Consider the following 23,272-nt stretch of genomic DNA (forward strand, 5'->3'; position numbering starts at 1 on the left):
GGCCCTCTCCTTCACTGTTTGATCACACAGCATTGCCCTTTGATGTGAAGGGCACTGCTTGTCACTGGCCACTCGGGTGTTTCCTTTCTTCCTGGTGGTGGAAATTTGAATAAAGATTCATGCACCTTGTGTCTTTCACTGTGTCTCACACCTGCACACACATACAAGGGTGCGGGGGAAAAATAAGTACTACCGCAGTTGGGCAGTAGTGCGGGGGTAATGGAAAAAAAAAGAACTGGAGTGTCAGCCAGAAAGAAAAAAAAAGGAGTCGAAAAAAAAATAAACAAGTGAGTCAGGAAGTCTCCTCATTCTAGAGACTTGCTCTGAGCTGGCTAGCCAGAGGCCATGTACTTTCCACGTATAAATAAAAGACGACTTGGTGATGGGATATTGGTGTTGGTACAGTTATTTCAAATTGTTTGGGGAGAAACATGTTTATGTGATGCACACTGGTCGATTTCCCCAGGGGCATGCATGCTTTTTCATGATGAGCAACAAATATTTCCCACCTTGGGGGACAATGATGTTCTCTAGACTCAGACTTCTCCACCTTTCTTGGGAAACCAGACTATGTATTCACCAACAATGATACAGTTGTTGCCTCAGTCCAGTTCTCATTGTCTAGATTGATTAAATTGACTACGTAGAAGAGTCCATCTTCCGTAATTACACCAACACCACTCCCCACCTCTTCCTCCGCTACATTGATGACTGCATTGGCGCCACCTCTTGCTCCCGTGAGGAGGTTGAGCAATTCATCAACTTCACCAACGCATTCCACCCTGACCTTAAATTTACCTGGACCATCTTTGACACCTCCCTCCCCTTCCTGGACCTCTCCATCTCCATTAATGACGACCGACTTGACACCAACATTTTTTACAAACCCACCGACTCCCACAACTACCTGGATTACACTTCTTCCCACCCTACCTCCTGGAAAAGTGCCATCCCGTATTCCCAATTCCTCCGCCTCCACCCCCAGGAGGACCAGTTCCACCACAGAACACACCAGATGGCCTCCTTCTTTAGAGACCACAATTTCCCTTCCCACATGGTTAAAGATACCCTCCAATGCATCTCATCCACATCCTGCACCTCCGCCCTCAGACCCCACCCCTCCAACCGTAACAAGGACAGAACCCCCCCCCCCACCCCCGGTGCTCACCTTCCACCCTACCAACCTTCGCATAAACCAAATCATCCGCCGATATTTCCGTCACCTCCAAACAGTCCCCACCACCAGGAATACATTTCCCTCTCCATCCCTTTCCGCCTTCTGCAAAGACTATTCCCTCCGTGACTACCTGGTCAGGTCCACGTCCCCCGACAACCCATCCTCCCGTCCTGGCACCTTCCCCTGCCACTGCAGGAATTGCAAAACCTGTGCCTACACCTTCTCCCTCACCTCCATCCAAGGCCCTTAAAGGAGCCTTCCACATCCATCAAAGTTTTACCTGCACATCCACCATCATTTATATTCATATTCAACATAACACATTCGTATTCAATTCCCCTTGCAATAATCCAGATCATTCCATTAGATTTTCTAATTTCTTACTGTATCTGCATACAAAGCTTCTCTGAAACAGGCAATATGACAAACTAATGTGATTCTACAGCATGTCATCTTTTATTTATAACAACACTATTTCTTCAGGTTCGGAGCAAAATGCTCAATGAAGGAGTGCCAACAGGCAGACAAGGTTAGGAAGTGAGTAGAAAGTTTCTGATGTAGGAACAAAAACAGAAATTGCTGGGAAAGCTCAGCAGGTCCAGCAGTATCTGTGGAGAGAAATCAGAGTTAATGTTTCAGGACCAGTGTTCTGTTCTGCTCTTCCTCAGAACCTCAGAGGGAGGGTCACTGGATACAAACATGAACTCTGATTTCTTTTTTACAGATGCTGCCAGACCTGCTGAGCTTTTCCAGCAATTTCTATTTTTGTTTTCAATTTCCAGCATCTAATTCTTTTGACTTTTATCTAATCTAGGAAATTTAACTTAGAATAGTAATTGGCATTGATGGAAGTAACATTTACCTGATTAAAATGCTGATACGTAAAAAGGCAGTACATTGTTTTGTCTTTTTTTATTACTCCTGCTAAAGTGGAAAATTGCCCATTTCCTTACATCACATCCATTCATTTATCCTGCATGTCCATATTTCTCTCTAGTTTCCCTATGGCATCTGCACAATTCACTCTCCTACCTAACCTTTGTCATCAGCAAATTTAACAACCAAAACTTTGGTTCCTTCATCCAGGTCTTCTATATAGATCGTAAACAGTTAAGCCCTGTGTGGCATACCACTCATTACAAACTACTAACCAGCAAATTACCAATTTATCATTACTCACCATTTCCTTTTTGCTATTCAATCCTCTATCCATGCAATAAGCTACCCACTCTATAGCTTTTACTTTCCGCAATAACGTTTGATGTGGCATCTTATCAAATGCCTTTGAGAATCAAAGTACAGTACATCTTTAGTTTTTCTTTATCCAGAGGGCATTTTGCTTCTTTAAGAAGTTCCAATAAATTCATGAAATATGATTTTCTTTTCACAAAATCATATTTACTGTATCTGATTATGTTGATTGTTTTAAATGCCCCACTACAATATCTTCAATAATAGCTCCTACATTCTTTTCTTAATGGCTCTGAATTCCCGCCTTCTGTATCAATCCATTTTTGATGAGAAGTAGTTGCTAGTCTCAATGAAGCTCACATCCAATGAATAATTAAAGAGAATGGGAAAAAAAACAGAAAGCCAGAGATGAAGAAAGATAATTTCATCCATTCAGCTTATAATTTTAGTAGTTTAATTCAAGAGGTAATTTTAAATTTGTAGCATGGAGTGAAATGGCTTGTATCATATCAGTTGCTCATGTCACCAGAGATGGAAGATTATTGACTTCAAACATTGATACAGTTGGTCTATATAATGGAATGGTAATACTATGTGATGCTTTTTGTAGTTGTATGTATCCCTGTATGTCAATGAGTCAACCTAAGAAAATGACGCCTAAAGGCTTTTTTACACCCAATCCTGCCTTCTTTTATCACATCAGGTTTTCAATCACGCAAAGAGGAGATGAAAATTGGTATGCCACAAAGGCTTGACTGTTTACATTTTATATAAAAGACCTGTATGAAGGAACCAAATGAGGCAGAGTGTTTGATAGATATTAGTTAAAAGGAGATGGTCACACCACAGGTTTAGACAGGTAAATGGGTGACCGCCAAGAAAGGCAGGCAGGTAATACAGGACTCTCCTGTGACTATTCCCTTCTCTAACAGGTACATAAGAAGAACATTAGAACTAGAAGCACGAGTAGGCCATCTGGCCCTTTGAGCCTGCTCCGCCACTCAATAAGATCATGGCTAATCTTTTCATGGACTCAGCTCCACTTACCTGCATTTTCACCATATCACTTAATTCTTTTATTTTTCAAAAATGTATCTACCTTAGCTATAAAAACGATTACTGAAGTAGTCTCAACTACTTCCCTGGGTAAGGAATTCTATACATTAAAAACCCTCTGGGTGGAGAAGTTCCTTCTCAGTTCAGTTCTAAATCTGCTTCCTCTAATCTTGAGGCCTGCCCTCTTTTCCTGGTTTCACCATAAGTAGAAACATCCTATTTCTATCTTATCTATTCCCTAAATAATTTTATATGTTTCTGTAAGATCCCCCCCTCATTCTTCTGAATTTCAATAAAATAATCCCAATATACTCAGCCTCTCCTCATAAGCCAACCCCCTCAACTCTGGGATCAACCTAGTGAACCTCCTCTGCACCCCCTCCAGTGCCAGCACATTCTTTCTTAAGTAAGGAGACCAAATCTGCACAAGTATTCCAGGTGTGGCCTCACCAGGACCTTGTACAGCTGCAACATTACCTCTCTGCTTTTAAACTCAACCCGTTAAGGAATGAAGAACAAAATTCCATTTGCCTTCCTAATTACCTGTTGTACATGCAGACCAACCTTTTGTGATTCATGCATAAAGACACCCAGATCCCTCTTCAAATCAATATGTTGCAACTTTTTACCATTCAAGTAATAATCTATTTTGCTGTTACTCCTACCAAAATGTATGACTTCACATTTACTAACATTGTATTCCATCTGTCAGACCTTTGCCCACTCACTCAATGTATCTAAGTTCCTCTGCAAAGTTTCACAGTCCTCTGCTCACTTTGTGCTGCCACTCATCTTAGTGTCATTGGCAAATTTTGACACTAGACACATGGTCCCCAACTCCAAATCATTTATATAAATTATAAGTAATTGTAGTCCCAACACCGATCCCTGAGACACACCGATCCCTGAGACACACCACTAGTCACTGATTGCAAACCAGAATAGTACTCATTTATCCCACTCTTTGCTTCTTGTCAGTCAACCAATCTGCTATCCATGCTAATACTCTGCCCCTAACACCATGCATCCTTTTCTTATGCAGCAGCCTCACATGTGGCACTTTGGAAATTTAGGTACACCACATCCACTGACTCCCCGTTGTCCACCTTGCTTGAAATGTCTTCATAGAATTCCAAAAGATTTGTGAAGCATGACCTGCCCTTCATGAACCCATACTGCGCAGGTGAATGGGACAATTTCTTTTGAGATGCGCTGCTCTTTTTTCCTTGATAATAGACTCAAGCATCTTCTCCACTACAGAAGTTAAGTTCACTGGTCTATAACTCCCCATCTTTTGTCTACTTCCCTTTTTAAACAGTGGTGTCATATTTGCTGTTTTCCAATCTGTTGGTACTGTCCCAGAGTCCAGCGAATTTTGGAAAATTACCGCAGTGTACCTGCTATTTCTCCTACCGTCTCTTTTAGTATCTTGGGATGCATTTCATCAGGGTCAGAAGACTTATTTCACCTTAGCTTCATTAGCTTACCCAACAGTAGCTCATCCTTAATAATGATTGTTTCCGGGTCCTCACCTACCTTCATCTCTTCGTCACTTACTGGCATGTTATTATACTCTCCACTGTGAAGATCGATGCAAAGTACCTGCTCAATGCCTCAGCCAATTCATCATATCCCATAACTAACTGCCCCTTCTCATCCTCTAAAGGACCGACATTTACTTTAGTCACTCTTTTTTGTTTTATACGTTTAGAAAGATTTGCTATCTATCTTTATATCCTGTGCTAGTGTTTTATAGGTTTTATTTATAGCTCTTCTTGTGGCTTTCTGTTGACCTTTAAAGGTTTCCCAATCTTCTAAATTCCTGCTGTATTTGGCCATTTTGTATGCCTTATTTCCTTAGACGGTTTCAATGGTATATCATTGTGGATACTGTTGGGGGGGTGGGGATAGCCTCTCAGTGGAGTATAAGAGCAGCAGCAAGACATGTGGTACCACAACTAGCTCTGCTGTAGAGCAGGGTTGGGCAAAGTCTAAGTGAGTGATAGTGATTGGAGACTCACTAGTTAGGGGCGCAGACAGGTATTTTTGTGGCCACGTTCAAGACTCTAGGATAGTGTGTGACCTCCCTGGTGCTAGAGTCAAGAACGTTTTTGAATGATTATACAAAATTCTTTGCATGAAATTTTTAAGGGGAAAGATGAGCAGCCAGAGTTTATTGTGCATGTTGGTATCCACGACGCTACAAACAAGGATGAGGTTCTGAAAAAGTTGTAGTTTGGGTTATGGAGGAGGTCATAGATTTATTCGCTGAGCTGGTGGGTTTTTCTGCAGACGTTTTGTTGTCTCGCTGGGTGATATCATCAGTGCACCTTCCATCAAGTGTTTTTGGTCTGTCCTGCCTGGTATTCATGTGTCTCTGTTTGGAGTGCCAGGCTTCAAGGAATTCTCTCCTGTGTCTCAGACTCCTAGGAATCTTGGTGGCTCATAAATCAGTGAACACCTTCCACCAGCTCCTCACAAAGGTTAAAGACCCAACACCCACATCCAACAGGATGAACGTTATCTACAAAATACCCTGCAAGGACCGTGAAAAACACCACACAGGACAAACAGAAAGAAAACTGACTATATGAGTGCATGAGCATCAAGTCACCACTGCCAGACAAGGTAGTACTCTTTCATTTTCAACCAGACAAAACAGAAACACATGAGAGAATTCCTTGAAGCCTGGCACTCAAATCAGTAAACACATTGAACTGGTCTACATATACAAACCATACAGATACAGAACTGGAAGTACCAAAAACAGAGACACATAAATACCAGGTGGGACAGACCACCAACAATCAAAGATGGACTGACTATGTCACCTAGCAAGGTGATGAAATGTCTGCAGAAAATCACACCAGCCCATCGAATGAACCTACACCCTCAAGGATGATGTCTGTTGATGAAATTGCGCGGGTATCCGTTTTTGGTGAATACCTTGTATAGGTGTTCCTCTTCCTCTTTTTGCAGTTCTGGTGTGCTGCAGTGTGTTGTGTCCCTTTTGAATAGTGTCTTGATGCAACTTCGTTTGTGTGTGTTGGGGTGGTTGCTTTCATAGTTCAGGACTTGGTCTGTGTGTGTGGCTTTCCTGTATACCTTTGTGGTGTACAAGGTATTCGCCAAAAACGGATACCCGCGCAATTTCATCAACAGATGCCTAAGAGAAAGACAACGGAACAAGGACATGCCGCATCCCAAAGGACTAGCCACACTACCATATATCAGGAGCATTTCAGAACTGACAGCTAGACTACTGCGACCACTAGGACTTATAACAGCACACAAACCAACAGCCACCCTCAGACAACAACTCACCAGAACGAAGGACCCGATACCCAGCATGGGCAAAACTAATGTAGTGTACAAAATCCCATGCAAGGACTGCACAAAACACTATGTAGGACAAACAGGAAGACAGCTAACGATCCGCATCCATGAACATCAACTAGCCACGAAACGCCACGACCAGCTATCCTTAGTAGCCACACACGCAAACGACAAGCAACATGAATTCGACTGGGACAACACTACCATTATAGGGCAAGCCAAACAAAGAACAGCCAGGGAATTCCTAGAAGCATGGCACTCATCCACAAACTCCATCAACAAACACATCGACCTGGACCCAATATACCGGCCACTACAGCGGACAGCTGAAACTGACAACCGGAAGCGGCAGGGACAGGCCACTATAAATGTCGGAGGAAACACCACAGAAGCGCTTCACAGGAGGCTCCCAAGCACTGAGGATGTCACCTAGACAGGGGACGAAACATTTGCAACAAAAATTTCCAGCTCGGCGAAGAGAACCACAACAACGAGCACCCGAGCTACAAATCTTCACCCAAACTTAGAATAAAGAAGCATTTGTAACATTTAGGAAGCTAAAATTAGACAGGGCCCATGAGGAATATAAAGGAAGTAGGAAGGAACTCAAGCAGGGAATTAGGAAAGCAAGAGGTCAGAGTGTTGAGTACAGGAGTTGGGAGGTCATGTTGCGGCTGTACAGGACATTGGTTCAGCCACTTTGGAATATTGTGTGCAATTCTGGTCTCCTTCCTATTGGAAAGATTTTGGGAAATATGAAAGGGTTTAGAAAAGATTTACAAGAATGTTGCCAGGGTTGGAGGATTTGAACTATAGAGAGAGGTTGAATAGGCTGGGGCTGTTTTCACTGGAGCATCGGAGGCTGAGGGGTGACGTTATAGAGGTTTATAAAATCATGACGGGCATGGATATGTTAAATAAATAAAGTCTCTTCCCTGGGGTGGGGGAGTCCACAACTAGAGGGCATAGGTTTAGGGTGAGAGGGGAAAGATATAAAAGAGACCTAAGGACAACTTTTTCACGCAGAGAGTGGTAAGTGTATGGAATGAGCTGCCAGAGGAAGTGGTGGAGGCTAATACAATTACAACATTTAAAAGGCATCTGGATGGGTACATGAATAGGAAGGCTTTGGAGGGATATGGGGTGGTTGCTGGCAGGTGGGACGAGATTGGGTCAACATGGACAAGTTGGACCGAAGGGTCTATTTCTGTGCTGTACAGCTCTGACTCTGTGACTCTAAAAGGCCATGAATTGGCCTTGGAAAGTAGGGTTAAAACGAATCCCTCCGCATTCTATATATACATTAAAGATAAGAGGATAATTAGGAATAAGGTAGGACCACTCAAAGATAAAGGAGGGAAATTGTGAAATGGAGTCAGAGGATGTGAGTGAGATCCTAAATGTGTACTGTGCATCAGTATTCCCCCAGGAAAAGGATATCATGGATAGTGACATTTATGCGGAACATGCTTTTGGGTTGGGATAACTGGTCAGCATGGACAGGTTGGACCGAAGGGTCTATTTCCATGCTGTACATCTCTATGACTCTATGCTAATATTCTAGAGCATTTTGAGATTAAGAAAGAAATGGTGTTGGGTTCTTTTGAAAAGCGTTAAGGTGGATAATTCCCCAGGGCTCCATGGTATCTAACCCAGGTTATTGAGAGTGAGGCAACAGAGGAGATGCTGGGGCCTTGATCAAGATCTTTGTTTCCTTCTTAGACACTGGAGACATTGCAGAGGACTGGCGAGTAGCTAATGTTGTTCCTCTATTCAACAAGGGAAATAGGGATAAATCCAGGAAACTGTAGACTGGTGAGTCTCACATCAGTGATTGGGTAGATATTGGAGATAATTCGTAGGGATAGGATTTACACACATTTGGAAAAGCATGGCCTAATTAGGGACAATCTGCATGGCTTTGAGCAGGGCAGGTCATGGCTTACTAACTTGATTGAATTTTTCAAGGAGGTGATGAAGATGATCCATGAGGGTAAAAAATGGAAGTTATCTACATAGAATTTAGTAAGGCTTTCAACAAGGTCCCTCATGGTAGGCACATCCAGAAGATTAAGATGCATGGGATCCACAGTGAGTTGGCTGCACGGACTCAGAATTGGCTTGCCCATAGAAAGCAGAGAGTAGTGATGGAAGGGTATTTTTCTGGATGGAAGTCCGTGACTAGTGGTGTTCTGCAGGGATCCATACTGGGACCTCTGTTGTCTGTGATATGACTTGGATGAAAATATAGATGGGTGAGTTTTAGTAAGTTTGCAGACACTACAAAGATTGAAGGTGTTGTGGATAGTGTCGAAGGTTGTCAAAGGTTCCAGTGGGATATAGATCAATTTGCAGATATGGACAGAGAAATGGCAGATGCAGTTTAATCCATATAAGTATGAGGTGCTGCACTTTGGGAGATCAAATGTTAAGGAAAATATACAGTTAATGGAAGGATCCTAAGCAGCATTGATGTAAACAGGGATCTTGAATTTCAAGTCTATAGCACCCTGAAAGTGGCCACGCAAGTAGAGAGGGTGGTAAATAAGCTTTATTGGTTGGGGAATTGAGTACAAGAGTCAGTACGACATAATAAGACTTTGATTAGCCAATACTTATTGTATTGTGTTCAATTTCTGTTTGCCATTTTACAGGAAAAATGTGGAGGCTTTGGAGAGGTTGCAGAAGAGGTTTCGCAGAATGCTGCCTGGGTTAAAGGGTATGAACCATAAGGAGAGGCTAGAAAAAACTCCCATTGCTTTTTCTGGAGTGGCAGAGGCTGAGGGAAATCTTTTTTAATTCTAGAATCTCTACATGTGGAAACAGGCCATTTTGGCCCAACAAGTTCACAGCGACCCTCCAAAGAGTATCCCACCCAGACTCATTCCCTTATCCTACTACTCTACATTTACCCTGACTAGTGCACCTAACTTATACATCCCTGAACACTATGGGCAATTTAGCATGGTCAGTTCACCTAACCAGAATATCTTTGGACTGTGGGAGGAAACCGGAGCACCCAGAGGAAACCCATGCAGACACGGGGAGAATGTGCAAACTCCACACAGTTCCCTGAACCTGGAATCAAACCTGGTTCCCTGGTGCTGTGAGGCAGCAGTCCTAACCACTGAGCCAAAATAGTAGAAGCTTATAAAATTATGAGATGCATAGATAGGATTGATGGTCAGAATCATTTTTTCCCAGAATTGAGATTGGTAGGAGTCTGGAATGTGCTCTCAGGGTGGTGTGCAGGCAGATATGATAGGGGCATTAAAGAAAGTTTTAGATAAGCACATGAATATGCAAGGAATGGAGATAAGGGTAGGTAGAAAGGATTAGTTTAATTTAATGTCATGTTTGCCACGACATCATGGGCCAAAAGGCCCATTCCTGTGCTGTATAGTTCCATGTTCTAAATCTTAATTCCATCCATGCCTGCTCCCTCAAGTCCAGTTTCCCAAACTTAGTAAAATCAGACTTCAGCTTAAAATAAATCTAAGTCCCACTCACTTGCTAACCTCAGCTGTCTGTGTGAAATCTTCCCTATTAGCACTATGCTCCAAATCCTGTGGAAATTGTGTTGCTATAAATGTGATGTAGTGCTCCAGAATCCCATGAAATAAAATGATATTACTGAAATTTCAATTAAGATAAGCTGCACGCTGTTCAGCACCAAGGCGATACACAACGTATAAATCTGTGAACAACACCCACAAGAAAACAACTTGTTTAATTTACAAATATTTAAAGTCTAAGCTATTAATATTTCATCACAAGCAGTAATTTTATGCCAGATAGTTGCTAAATATACAATTCTACTGCTGTACTTGTAATACCATTGTCATGGGAATGTGTCATTTTTAAAATATTTTAGTTTGCCATGAAGATAAATAAGTAACTTGCATTTAACAATCTCTGCTTTTAAAATGACTTCCAAAATTTATAACACAGAAGAGTTAGAATTAGGTTTGTTGTCCTGTGTAATCAAGTACAGAAGTACTGGAGTACAGTGAAAAGTTTACAGTGTTGCTCCACATGGTGTCATCTTTAGGTACAAAGTACCAAGGTACAAATCTTCTATCAAAATAGATAAATAAAGAAAAAAGTTATTACTTTGCAATTGTTCATATCATAAGATCAAAAATTAAGAAATGAAGTTAAAAAGATAAACAGTACTTTCTATAAAGAGCCTGCAGTAGATCAATACAGGGAGCTTTCACACATAGTCTGACTGGGCTCATAGTCTGACCACCAGCACCAACCCTCACTTTCCCCAGTTCAACCATCCCTGTCCTGCTCAGCTCCGGGCAAGCTGGCTGTCACCACTCCGCACAGACCTCCACTGGTTGTCCCCACTCAACTTCACGTCTCTAGCCTGCTCTACTCCAGTTCGCTGACCATCCCGCTGTACTCAGGGCATGCCGGCTCTCCCCACTAAGCTCAAGCCTCCAGTCCACTTGCCATCGCACTCAGCTCAGGCCTCCACCCTACGCTGCTCCAGCCTTCAGCTGCTCTGATGATGTCACTGCTATTTCTTGTTAAATTTTTCTTAAACAAAGCACTGAAAAAATTTTTGAAAACAGAAGAAAAGAAAAAAAACGGACAGAATGAACTAGCCCCGGGCTGAGGTGCTTACTCCACCGCCACCATTTTCAAAATAATAAAATGAGTGTTGAGAATTTCAGCTGTCTTTTATTGTGAATTATCTAATGTCATTTTTTTCCAAAACTACTTAAATCAGCTTACATATAAATTTAATGTTACTAGTGAGTGATATAACTGTTAGTTCAGAATGCAAATAATACATGATATTTTGATTTATTTAGAAGCCATTCATTCCCAGAACTCCGAGCCATTCAGAATATAGAGAAATTATTAAAACGTTAATACAAAGTCAGCAATCTCCATTACAAATCACAATTCTAATTTTCCATACCATTGGGATCATCCTTCTCTGCTGTGGCATCCACTGTACCATCTGGCATCAGGCGTATGAATTTTTCTATTGGTTTGCAGTAAAACTGCAAAATCCTCCCAGCCTTGAACTTCCACTTCTCAGATGCCCACTGATTAGAGAGATAAAAGCAGCACTAATTTATTGGCTGAGAGGAAATATTAATTAAGTCAACAAAACAGACTTTTAAAAATACATTAGTACCTAAATTCTGTAAAATCTAATGGGCTTTTAACATGTTTACACAAATTTAGTTCATGAACAAAAAGTGTTCCTTACAATTTCCTTTCTTTTGAGTTCCAGTTCATGTTCTGAAAAGATAAAAATTTCATCAGTTTCAACAAGCAAAATGCAGAACAATTTGTTGCTAATGATAACAAAGTACTCCTTATTCACATCAGAAGACATCTGGTAAAATTGTTATCAGGAGACACGTACTTTCTGGAAAGGTGAAGTTTTCTGCAACATTTAGTTCCCTTGCAATTTTGCCATCATCTTCTCCCTGATCCAGCCATCTGCCAAAAGAAAATCATGTATTATACACCATGTGTAATGTGTTGAAACAAATGCCCTTTAGAAGGATAATTAAGCATAAGTCAGCTTATAATTATGGATAATACACAAAGAGCATATAACATTATTAAAGCGGCAAACAAGTAACATCTGTTTTACATTATTTTAGTTAATTTTCCTGCTCCACCATTAAATCAGTATAATGCAAATAAATAGTAGACAATTTTTTAAAATGAGTAAGTATAAAACATACCTTGTCTCCCAAAAAACTTGTTAAAACTTTAATTTTCCAATTGTAAATCTAATCTCTAGGAATTTTCCAGTAATGATAGGTATGTTAGAAACAGAAAAGTAGTTATTACATACTTAAATACATGAATAACAAAAAAAAAATTCTGAAAAAGAACAAATTTGAGAATGCAAAGATGACTTTAAAAAGGAGTAATAAAATATGATGGTAGTGAATTTTTAGAAAAATGGAAAATATCTAATAAAATATTATTGAAATGACAATCAAAATTAATAAATTTTGACATCTTGTTCAGTGGAAATGTAAAAATGTAAAAAATGCATAGGATAACTTATAAAGACAAGCAGAAACAGTGTGGAAAAGATGAGAATTTTTAAAATATTTCAAATATCAGAAATTGCAAATAACTTCTCAAAAAGAGTCATAGCAAACAAATGAGAAAAGAAAAAAAAAGTACGTTTAAAAACCATAGTCAATATCACAAAAGCAAGAATGAACACTACAATCATTACTTGGTTCTGATGTGTTATTGGTATCAGTCTTCCAGGCATAACCGGAAGAACTGGATAATACACAAAGAGAATATAACATTATTAAAAATGTTTCAAGGCAGTTAAAATGTATAACCTTGTATCTTCGAGGTAGGTAACTAAATTAGTGACATTCCTGTAACTTTGACAAATTAAGACAGTTCATTTACGATCGAGTGCCTAATATAAATCTTTGGATGAATTTTAATTGTGCCATGTGGAAGGATTAGAGGCAGCATACAAGCAATTTATCACTAAAGACAGGTGCACTTTCCACTTTCAGGCCATTTTGATTCAAAGGATGCAACATAAGCTCTCAGTAATCAATTGTGTACCCAACAAGTTATTTTCAGCTGTCCTGCATGTTGTGCCCTAAGGCTGAATCCTATATTTCAAAAAATACCTTCTTGGTTCAGACCAGGTGGCCATCATTTCTGGAGCAAGGTCAGGACTCTAAAACGCAGCAAAATTGGGGTCCTAACAATATAGGAAATTCAACCTCCAGTCTTTAAAAATGTTGCACGTGATCTATTAAAATCAAGTTAACTTTCTCGCCTGTACAGAAAGTACTCAAACAGTCTTTTACAGATAAAAAAGGAAAGGAAAGAAAGGAAATCCACCATCTTTTTCCCTGATATGAGTGGCAGCAGATTTTAGGAGGGCACCTATTGCACTACAGTTTCACCCTCTCTGTTATTTTCCTCAGGCAGTGGTTTCTGGTTATTAGTATTATAAGGAAAAGGATGAAACTGGCAAGAAACAGTATCCACCAGAAAATTCCTGGCATTTCTATTTCTGTTTCCCCAAGTGTAATAAAAAGGTAAAGTTGTCTTAATCCTAATGGACAACAGGGTTGCTCCCTCAGGAGAGAGCAATGACTGGTGGTAGTTTAACCAAAGGGCCACGATGCCTCAGGTGAGGGATGCGTTTGAAAAGGTTGGGCCTTCATGGTAACCTCAGCCAGTGCAGCAACTGAATCCAAATTTTTTGGCATCGCTCTGCACTTGGCATCCAGGAAACTGAGCTAACCAGGCCTATGTGTAATGTATCTCTGCATAGAACTAATAGAAATTACTTGCCAGGACTGTAAGTTGATGGAAGCATGCTCCTTCATATTTTGAATGGCCAGTTTCCTTATACATCTACTGTGGTATGACTTTCTGCAGTATAGATACCAATCTCAAAGCAACCAATTTCTTTCAAAGCAAAGCTTTTCATCCTTAATTGTATGCAGTGGAACTTCCGATACTACTAAATCCCACAATAGGTTCCCTATGTGGAATATTAACAAACTAGCCATATGGCATCCATACATATTTCATAACTCACCAATTTAAAAAGACCAGCAAATAGAAAACTCAATCTGTCTTAAATATAGTTGCAGACTTGTGGATAATGAGAAGAAAGTGGGGTCGCAAGTAGATAGGATAGTGAAGAAGGTGTTTGGTATGCTTGCCTTTATTGGTCAGTGCATTGAGTATAGGAGGTGGGAGGTCATGTTGTAGCTGTACAGGACATTGGTTAGGCCACTATTGGAATACTGCATGCAGTTCTGGGTCCCTTGCTGCAGGAAAGATGCTGTGAAACTTGAAAGAGTTCAGAAAATTTACAAGGATGTTGCCAGGGTTGGAGGGTTTGAGCTATTGGGAGAGGTTGAATAGACTGGGGCTATTTTTCCTGGAGCAATGGAGGCTGAGGGGTAACCTTATAGAGGCTTATAAAATCATGAGGGGCATGGATAGGGTGAATAGTCAAGGTCTGTTCCCTGAGGTAGAGGAGTCCAAAACTAGAGGTTTAAGGTGAGAGGAGAAAGATTTAAAAAGGGGCCTGAGGGGAAACTTTATCACTCAGAGGGTGGTGCATGTATAGAATGAGCTGCCAGAGGATGTGGTGGAGGCTGGAGCAATTACAATATCTAAAAGATATCTGAATGGTATATGAATAGAAAGTGTTTAGAAGGATATGAGTCAAATGATGGCAAATGGGAGTAGATTTATATAGGATATCTGGTTGGCATGAACGAGCTGGACTGAAGGGTCTGTTTCTGAACTGTATATCTCTATGATCCTATTAACTATGTTTAACGATTTGCTTGATGTTTAAACTGACCAATGAAGAGAGGAAATGCAGCTGATATATGGCATGAGATACACACATAAAACAGATGTAAATCAAGAGGAAACACTTCCAGTGGTCCCAGTCATACTGTTGTTACAGATCAGTCAGTTACAGTCTAGCACATCTTTGTTTGACCCACAGAAAGTTCCCTCAGTCTAAACAATTTTAGCTATTTCACAATGACCCCCCATCCATTACAACTTAAAGAATATTCACATTTGCTGAAAATTTTACAGAATTTCATTTAAAACTCTGACAATCTATGCCTATTATCTGCAGAACTTTTGTAAAATTTAGCCTTACTGAATGATGCCATGTAATATTCATTCCACATCACTGGTAGACAATGACAATCTTCCCTACGATTTTCTATCTCAATTTCAACAGTACCCAATCATTCAATCCACAATCATTAATTGGGAGTCATTAATGATGACAAGTTAATTGCACAAACTGTCTCTACCTTGAAGCTTCAGAGCTTGATGGGTGAACTTAAAAAACAATGAAATGATTCCAGACAGAGAAGTTTGCTTGATCCTACAACTAGCATCAATATTCATCCTATCCAGCTTTTAAATGCATAAACAAATTAAGGTTCAGATTTACTCAATAACATAAGGGGTGTCAGCAAAATGGTGTCTGAGACCCAGTTGTGGAGGACTCATCCTGTACCATGCATTTGCAGTTATCTCTGGAACACAGGATAGGAAAGGCTTATAGTTGTAGTTGGTAGATCTATATTTCATGCAATCAACTATCTTTGAATTGATCCTTTTTTTTGTAACAAGGTGTCTAAAACTACAATTCAAAGTTTTAAACTTTTAAACCAGTGAAGGCTAATGTTTTTGATTTACCATGGTAAAAATGGCAAAGCAAGTCGGAAATCAGAAGCCCCACCACAAATTATGGTAGGGCCAGGGTCTGTGCATGCATTTGCCATGGGCGAAGCTGCACAAAGAAACCAGCAGCTGCCTCCACTTTGAGATTTTGGTGACGTGGATGTCTGGAAACACAATGTTCAGTTTATAGCGAAGAGGAGCAGGTCTGATCTTTATGGGCATGTCTGAATAGCCTGGGAACCCTTTTGAAGATACAAGTGTAACCCTTTAGATAGGGCCTACAGCACCTTTAGATTTTTTTTTAGATTACTTAGATTACATTACAGTGTGGAAACAGGCCCTTTGGCCCAACAAGTCCATACCGACCCGCCAAAACACAACCCACCCATACCCCTACATTTACCCCTTCACCTAACACTAGGGGCAATTTAGCATGGCCAATTCACCTGCACATCTTTGGACTGTGGGAGGAAACTGGAGCACCCGGAGGAAACCCACGCAGACACGGGGAGAACGTGCAAACTCCACACAGTCAGTCGCCTGAGGCAGGAATTGAACCCGGGTCTCTGGCGCTATGAGTCAGCAGTGCTAACCACTGTGCCACCGTGCTGCCCACTGCCACCGTGCAGTGGTTATCAGTTGCCTTTTGGTGAATATAAAATGCAAGAAAAATACATAAACTCATGGATTCTCAATGGTACTGCCAAAAAGCAACATGCAAAATTTTCAAGATAAACTGTCAAGTGTCTTGAGGAAATGTCAACATTAAGACAATAAGACATAGGGGCAGAAATTAGGCCATTCAGCCTATTGATTCCACTCCACCATTCAATCATGGCTGATAAGTTTCTCATCCCTATTCTCCCTGTAACCCTTGATCCCCTTAATACTCAAGAACCTATCTATCTCAGTCTTAAATATATTCAATGGCCTGTCCTCTTCAGCCTTCTGTGGCAATGAATTCCATAGATTCATCACTCTCTAGCTGAAGAAGTTTCTCCTTACCTCTGTTCTAAAAGGTCTTCCCTTTACTCTAAGGCTATGCACGTGGATCCTAGTCTCTCCTACCAATGGAAACATCTTCCAAACGTCCACTCTGTCCAGTATTCTGTATGTTTCAAATAGAATCCCCCTCATCATTCTAAACTCCATCGAGTACAAACCCAGAGTCCTCAAATATTCCTCATAAGTTAAGCTTTTCATTCCTGGGATCATTCTCATGAATTTCCTCTGAACATGCTACAGGATCAGTACCTCCTTCCTGAGATTTGGGGCCAAAACTGCACACAATACTCCAAATGTGGTCTGATCAGAGCCTCAGAAGTACATAACTGTTTTTAATATTCAAATCCTCTCAAAATGAATGCCATCACTGCATTTGCCTTCCTAACTACTGACTCAACCTGCCAGTTTACCTTGAGAGAATCCTGGACTAGAACTCTGAAGTCTCTTTGCACTTCAGATTTTTGAATTTTCTCCCCATTTAGAAAATAGTCCATGCCTCTATTCTTCCTCCCAAAGTACATGAACTCACACTTTCCCATGTTGTGCCCCATCTGCCACTTCTTTGTCCACTCTCCTAACCTTCCAAATCCTTCTGTAGCCTTCCCGTCTCCTCAATGTGACTGGTCCCTCTACCTAGCTTTGTATCATCTGCAAACTTAGCCAGAATATCTTGAGTTCCTTCATTTAAGTTGTTAATGTATAAAGTGAAAAGTTGTGGTCCCAACACAGCCTTGCCATCCTGAGAAGGACCTTTTTATCCCCACTCTCTGCTTTCCCCACCACAGCAAAGTTTCTATCCATGCTAGCATCTTGCCTCTGACACTATGGGCCCTTATCTTACCATGCAGCACCTTGTCAAAGGCCTTCTTGAAGTCCAGGTAGATGACATGGTTATGTAACAGGTCGGTCTAACCTGCTCATTAATTCCTTAAAGAATTCTAGCAGATTTGTCAGGCATGACCTCCCCTTAATGAAACCATGCTGACTTTGCCCTATTTTACCATACCCTTCCAAGTATTCAGAATGTGCTGCTTAAATGAAGGTGCTGCTGTTGGACTGGGGTGGACAAAGTTAAAAATCACACAACATCAGGTTATAGTCTAACAGGTTTATTTGGAAGCACTAGCTTTCAGAGCACTGCTCTTTCTTAACATCATTCCCACAGCTACTTGATGAAGGAGCAGCGCTCCGAAAGCTAATACGTCCAAATATTTAGAAATCTTATCCATCACAATGGATTTCAGGATCTTACCCATGACCAAGGTTAGGGAGATCAGTCTGTAATTTTCTGTCTTTTGCCTTACTCTCTTTTTAAACACCGGTGTTACGTTACCAATTTTCCAGTCCTCTAAAAGATCTTACTGAAAGATCACCACTAACACCTCCACTATCTCTTCAGCTATCTCCCTTAGAACTCTCGGATGTAGTCCATCTGGTCCAGATGGTTTATCCATCTTCAAGCCATTCCGTTTTTCTACCACCTTCTCCTTGGTGATGGCCACCATACTCAGCTCTGCCCCCTCACTCTCTTGAATTTTTAGAATATTACATGTCTTCCATCGTGAAGACTGAACAAAGTAATTATTCAATTCCTCAGCCATTTCCTTGTACCCCACTACTAACTCTCCAGCATAATTTTACAGCAACCCAATTTTCACTTTTGCCTCTCTTTTGCCTTTTATATATCTAAAGAAACTTTTAAAGCCTTCCTTTATATTACTGGCTAACTTATCCTCATATTTAATCTTCTCCCTTTTTTTAGTTATTCTCTGTTGGTCTTTGCAAGCTACCCAATCCTTTGATTTCCTACTCCCTTCACCACATTATATTCTTTCTGTTTTGCTTTTATACTATCCCTAACTTCCCTAGTCAGCCATGGTTTCCTCATCCTCCCTGTAACATGCTTTTTTTTCCTCGGGATGAATCTCTGCTGTATCTCCTGAATTACTCCTGGAAACTCCTACCATTGCAGTTCCACGCTTTCCTGCTAAGCTCCTCTCCCAGCTTCTCCCTCATGCTACTGTAGTTGCCTTTATTTAGCTGTGATACTGTTGCCTCTGATTCTATCCTCTCACTCTCAAATTGCACAGAAAATTCAATCATATTATGATCACTGCCACTTAGGGGTTCCTTCACCTTAAGCTCCCTTATTAATCACACACCAGGTTATACTCTAAATCCAGCATTGCCTGCTCCCTCGTGAGCCCCTACTTCATTTCTTACTATTGATTTACTTTAATTTCTTACTAATAAGCCAACCTTGCCCCCTCTGCTCACAAGCTTATCTTTTTGATAGGATATATATCCTTGAGGAGTGCGAGAAGGCTGACAACAAAATATGCAATTATCAACTGGAAGCAGCTGAGTGGCCACAGGGATTAAATGCATTTCCATAAATCTGAAGCCTATAGAAAAGGTTAAACATTTAAAAAAGGATTAAGAGAGTATATCTATTTAACACTTGGAAAAAGGCAAGATAGATATGATTACGTCAATTGTCATGGTCCATATTGCAAATACATCAGTGATGGATATTCAGAAATATGGAAGTTTGGTGTCAACTTACCCAGGCTGTGTATTGGGTAAATTGACACCAAAGATTCAGCAGGTACTATATTGTGGCTGGTCTCAATAAAAAGACAAAGAAGGATTAGATCAGTATATTATTGTGAATGATCAATGGCAGTAACAATGCTATTCTTGCCAAACAAGGTGCTCTGGAATAAATTGCAACACCCAATGGCATAATTAATGTCTAGAGTTTTAAATTTGTCCATCCCAGTTAATTTTTAAATTTAGGAGGTATCCCCATTATAGATTAATAAAATGCAAACAATTTAAGCAAGGGTACTGAAAAAAATGAAATCCTTCATAAACAATTTTGCAGACTGCTAACAGTACTAATCAAAGGAGAATTTCAAACAGGTCCATAGTGTGTTGGGGTACAGGATAAATCCATGTCAGACTATATGGAATATATGCCAGATAGGCCAAAAATCCCATGCAAAACACATTTATTTTATGTGAAAGTCAGAGAATGGTCTAGGAGCCAGTCAGGTTTAATAGTCAGAAATGGTTCAGCAAGATAGAACAATAGCTCTTTTTCCACATTGTGATGAGAAAAGGCCACATCGATAACACTCCTGTGTGGTCACAGATGTAGAATGCCATGCACACCAATTTCAGGCAGTTTGCTGAAACAGCCATTAGAGATTTCATTTCAAAAGTTTACAGTTCAAAAATTTGTCAGTGTCAGGCAGAAGCACCTGAAACTCTGGACAACCAAATTGAATAAGATATATTCTCCTTGTGTCAAGTAATAGGCCCATGAAATAAATTTAAAAATACATATATTGAAGGTTAAAGGCAGATGAAACTTTTTAAAATTGAATGAGACTGTTGGGAGAAGACTGTTGACTATACTTTGGACACTTTAGCCAGTTTATGTAGTAAAGACAGTTAAAGGGATACAGAACTCTATTTTATGAACCAAATAGTCCTTATTAAAAGCACCATAAGACCATTTTCCAAATCCAATATTATTTACTCTTTATCTAGCTCTATTCATCTGAGAAAGGATATGACCTGCATCAATGCATGTGTTTGTTCTGAACATTGGAATCTCCTCCCTCTCTGATGTAAGGTTAGCTCTTTTCCACAAAGATGGATCGCGCAGGATCTTCTCCTGGATATTCTGCCCTGAGTCTCTCTTTGCTGAGGGTCTGGCTTCCTGATCTGTATTTATCCCTCACACCCTGGACCGTTCTAACTGTTCTTTGACCTTTGACCAATGGCTTCATGCGTAGCATACAAAACATTCAATTGTGTTCTGCCAACACCATTCACTGTTTCCATGCTGGGGAGGTATCAAGTGCATATCCTCAGGCACTAGCTGGACTTTCTGACACCTCTCAAATACATAATCCTCGATTGTTTGTAAGTGGTTCCTCTTGAACGTTCATGATCTCTTTGACCTTGTTTTCCATTGTTCTTTGCAGCCAATAGCTGCTATTTAAGTTAGCATGGCTAATTTTCTGCCAGGCCTAATTTCTCTGGCTATTGATCAATTTAATACATCCAATTTTGAGCCTGTGATCAATTGACCACAAGACAGTTCAATTCATTTCAGCGTTACATCATGGTTGACGCCAGAAACTCCTCAAAATAGGAGGCCAGAAACTCCTCAATTCTGGTTCATGAAGTACAAGAATCAGACTTAATGGTGAGATGCATGCCACATGTCACTACAAAGGTAAAGTGATTTGGAAACCTTAGATATGATTGCTAATCATTAGGTTTCTTTAGTAAGTGGGGCTACTTATATAAGTTCAGATATTCTTCAATTAACAGACACTGATATCATTGAGTGGGGGTGGAGCAGACCCTTCAGTTCTCTTGAAACAATAGGTCATATTAAAGGAATTGTACCTATGCTGTTAAGTATAGCCACTGTGGATGTCCAAAGGAGTTAGATCATAGAGACATCAGATGACATCAACAGTAACCTGTATCTGTAGGATTCTAAGAAAGATGATTTCTCAAATCATTCTCTATAATAAAGTTGCATTCAATAAAGCATATTTCTTTCCACTTACAAGTGTGCAGATCTCACAAGTGGAAGTGCTGTGTGAGAGCTGGCTACCCAATCTTATCCCATGCCAGCAAAAATTGATGGACATGAGAATCGGCATGGAAATTAAAGAATCAGTTCCCACTTCGCAATCTAAATGGCTCCCAAAATAACCTGACGTGAAAATCCAAATCCATGACTACAAAGTCATCCCTAGATTTAACAAAATATATTAAAAGAGTTAATGTGTTAGGGTTCTATAACTGCTAGTAATCTAAATTAATTTTATCTAGTATTTTCACCACAGAGAGGGTTCCAGATTTTTAAATCAAACCTGTGGCAAAGAAAAATAAATCCTTTGCTTTCTTTAATTGTGTCTGTTATTTTAACCTTCTCCAAAAACCAGCCATTTCCTGTGAAATAGAAAGGAAACTGTAAGACTGGGCAGAACATATAGAGCAGCGGACATTCATGCTTGTGATAAATTTACAAAATCACAAAGAAGATAAACTGCGATGTTTGAAGAATGACATGATGAAACATAAACCTTCACTTTATTTCACATTAAATATAATTCACTTTATATCTAATATATCAAAAAAAATCAACGGGAGGTAAAGCAAATTCTTTTAGTTTATATATATATATAAAATATATATAAATAAAAATGAGCAACAACTTTAAAACTACATAAATCTGCACTGATCCCATGAATACATGGAAAGTTAAACTTAAAAAAATCTTAGAGTTGACTAAAAAGGACAAATACCTTAATTCAGTTCTAACCAGTTAAGGGACCAGTTTTTTTTTAATCCAATTCACTGTAAGTATAATTAAATAACTTTGATTTATTAAACTTAAAAAAAACTATTCATTTTTTTTCCCCCAATGCAATCCCAAAGTGTAAACTCAATGGAAGGAGAGTAAATGCTGATAAAATACTTCTTCACAAATAGCAATGAGGAAAAAAACATTCAATTTGCACTAGCCTATGCTAAAAATGCTAGTTAAAAGATGATAAAAAAAAACCCACAAGGGCACAACTATCAGGAATGTTCTTTATTCTAGAAATGGGACTGAAAGAATATATATTAAAGGTCTTTAAAATTAAGAAAAAGTTTGATAAGGTAGATGTGGACAGAATGTTTTCACTTGTGAAGTAGTTCAAAAATTTGGGCCCATATGTACTGTCACTAACAAACAATGGATTCAAAATAAACACTACTTAGAGTGCACTGATATTATGGAATTTACTGGCCTATTGAATAATCCAGATGAATAGCCTCCATGTAGCTTAATGGGAAACTGGATAAGTACAAAAAAAAGAGTAGAATGGTAAGATGAGATAGAGTGAGATAAGATAACATAAGTGTACAACATAAACAAATGGTCCCTTTCTGCACTGTGAAATTCCAAGCAGCCCAATTATTCTGAGGCTAATGAATTGAACTGAATTGAATCACGTGTATCCAATATGAAGTACAGTGAGAAGTGTGGACCATCACCATGCAAAGCGCCATTCATATTAACTTAAATTTTAAAAAAAGATGATTTAAGTACAGCCCAACTTCTCCTTCTCTGCTGCGACAGTTCCACCCGGGCTTCACCAGCCCACACAATGCTGTCGCTCCAGGCTACACCAGCCCACGCAATGTGGAAGCAAGAGCCTCATTCTGGGCTTCATCAGCCCACACAATGCCACTGCCAGTGTCCTGCTTTGGGCTGTACCAGTC

At 39.9% G+C, this 23,272-nt stretch overlaps 1 protein-coding gene across 7 annotated transcripts in view; it reads right to left on the minus strand.

Annotated features, from left to right (window-relative positions):
• LOC122549101 (lipoxygenase homology domain-containing protein 1-like) overlaps positions 1-23,272 on the minus strand; it is a 326,386-nt gene that overhangs the window by 174,866 nt on the left and 128,248 nt on the right. For all 7 annotated transcript variants that reach the window (XR_015756989.1, XM_087986387.1, XM_087986386.1 and 4 more), the window contains 4 exons: positions 21,874-21,952; positions 12,153-12,229; positions 11,994-12,025; positions 11,697-11,826 (listed from right to left, as the gene is read on the minus strand). Coding sequence is in view for 6 of the 7 variants with exons in the window: in XM_087986387.1 (XP_087842513.1) it covers positions 11,697-11,826; positions 11,994-12,025; positions 12,153-12,229; positions 21,874-21,952 (318 nt within the window). In the remaining variant the exon portion in view is untranslated. The remainder of the gene's footprint in view (positions 1-11,696; positions 11,827-11,993; positions 12,026-12,152; positions 12,230-21,873; positions 21,953-23,272) is intronic.

Source organism: Chiloscyllium plagiosum, unplaced genomic scaffold (genome assembly GCF_037043375.1).
Source record: "Chiloscyllium plagiosum isolate Xiang-an unplaced genomic scaffold, Cpla_swu_hap1 HiC_scaffold_4, whole genome shotgun sequence".
NCBI classification, from domain to species: Eukaryota; Metazoa; Chordata; class Chondrichthyes; order Orectolobiformes; family Hemiscylliidae; genus Chiloscyllium; species Chiloscyllium plagiosum.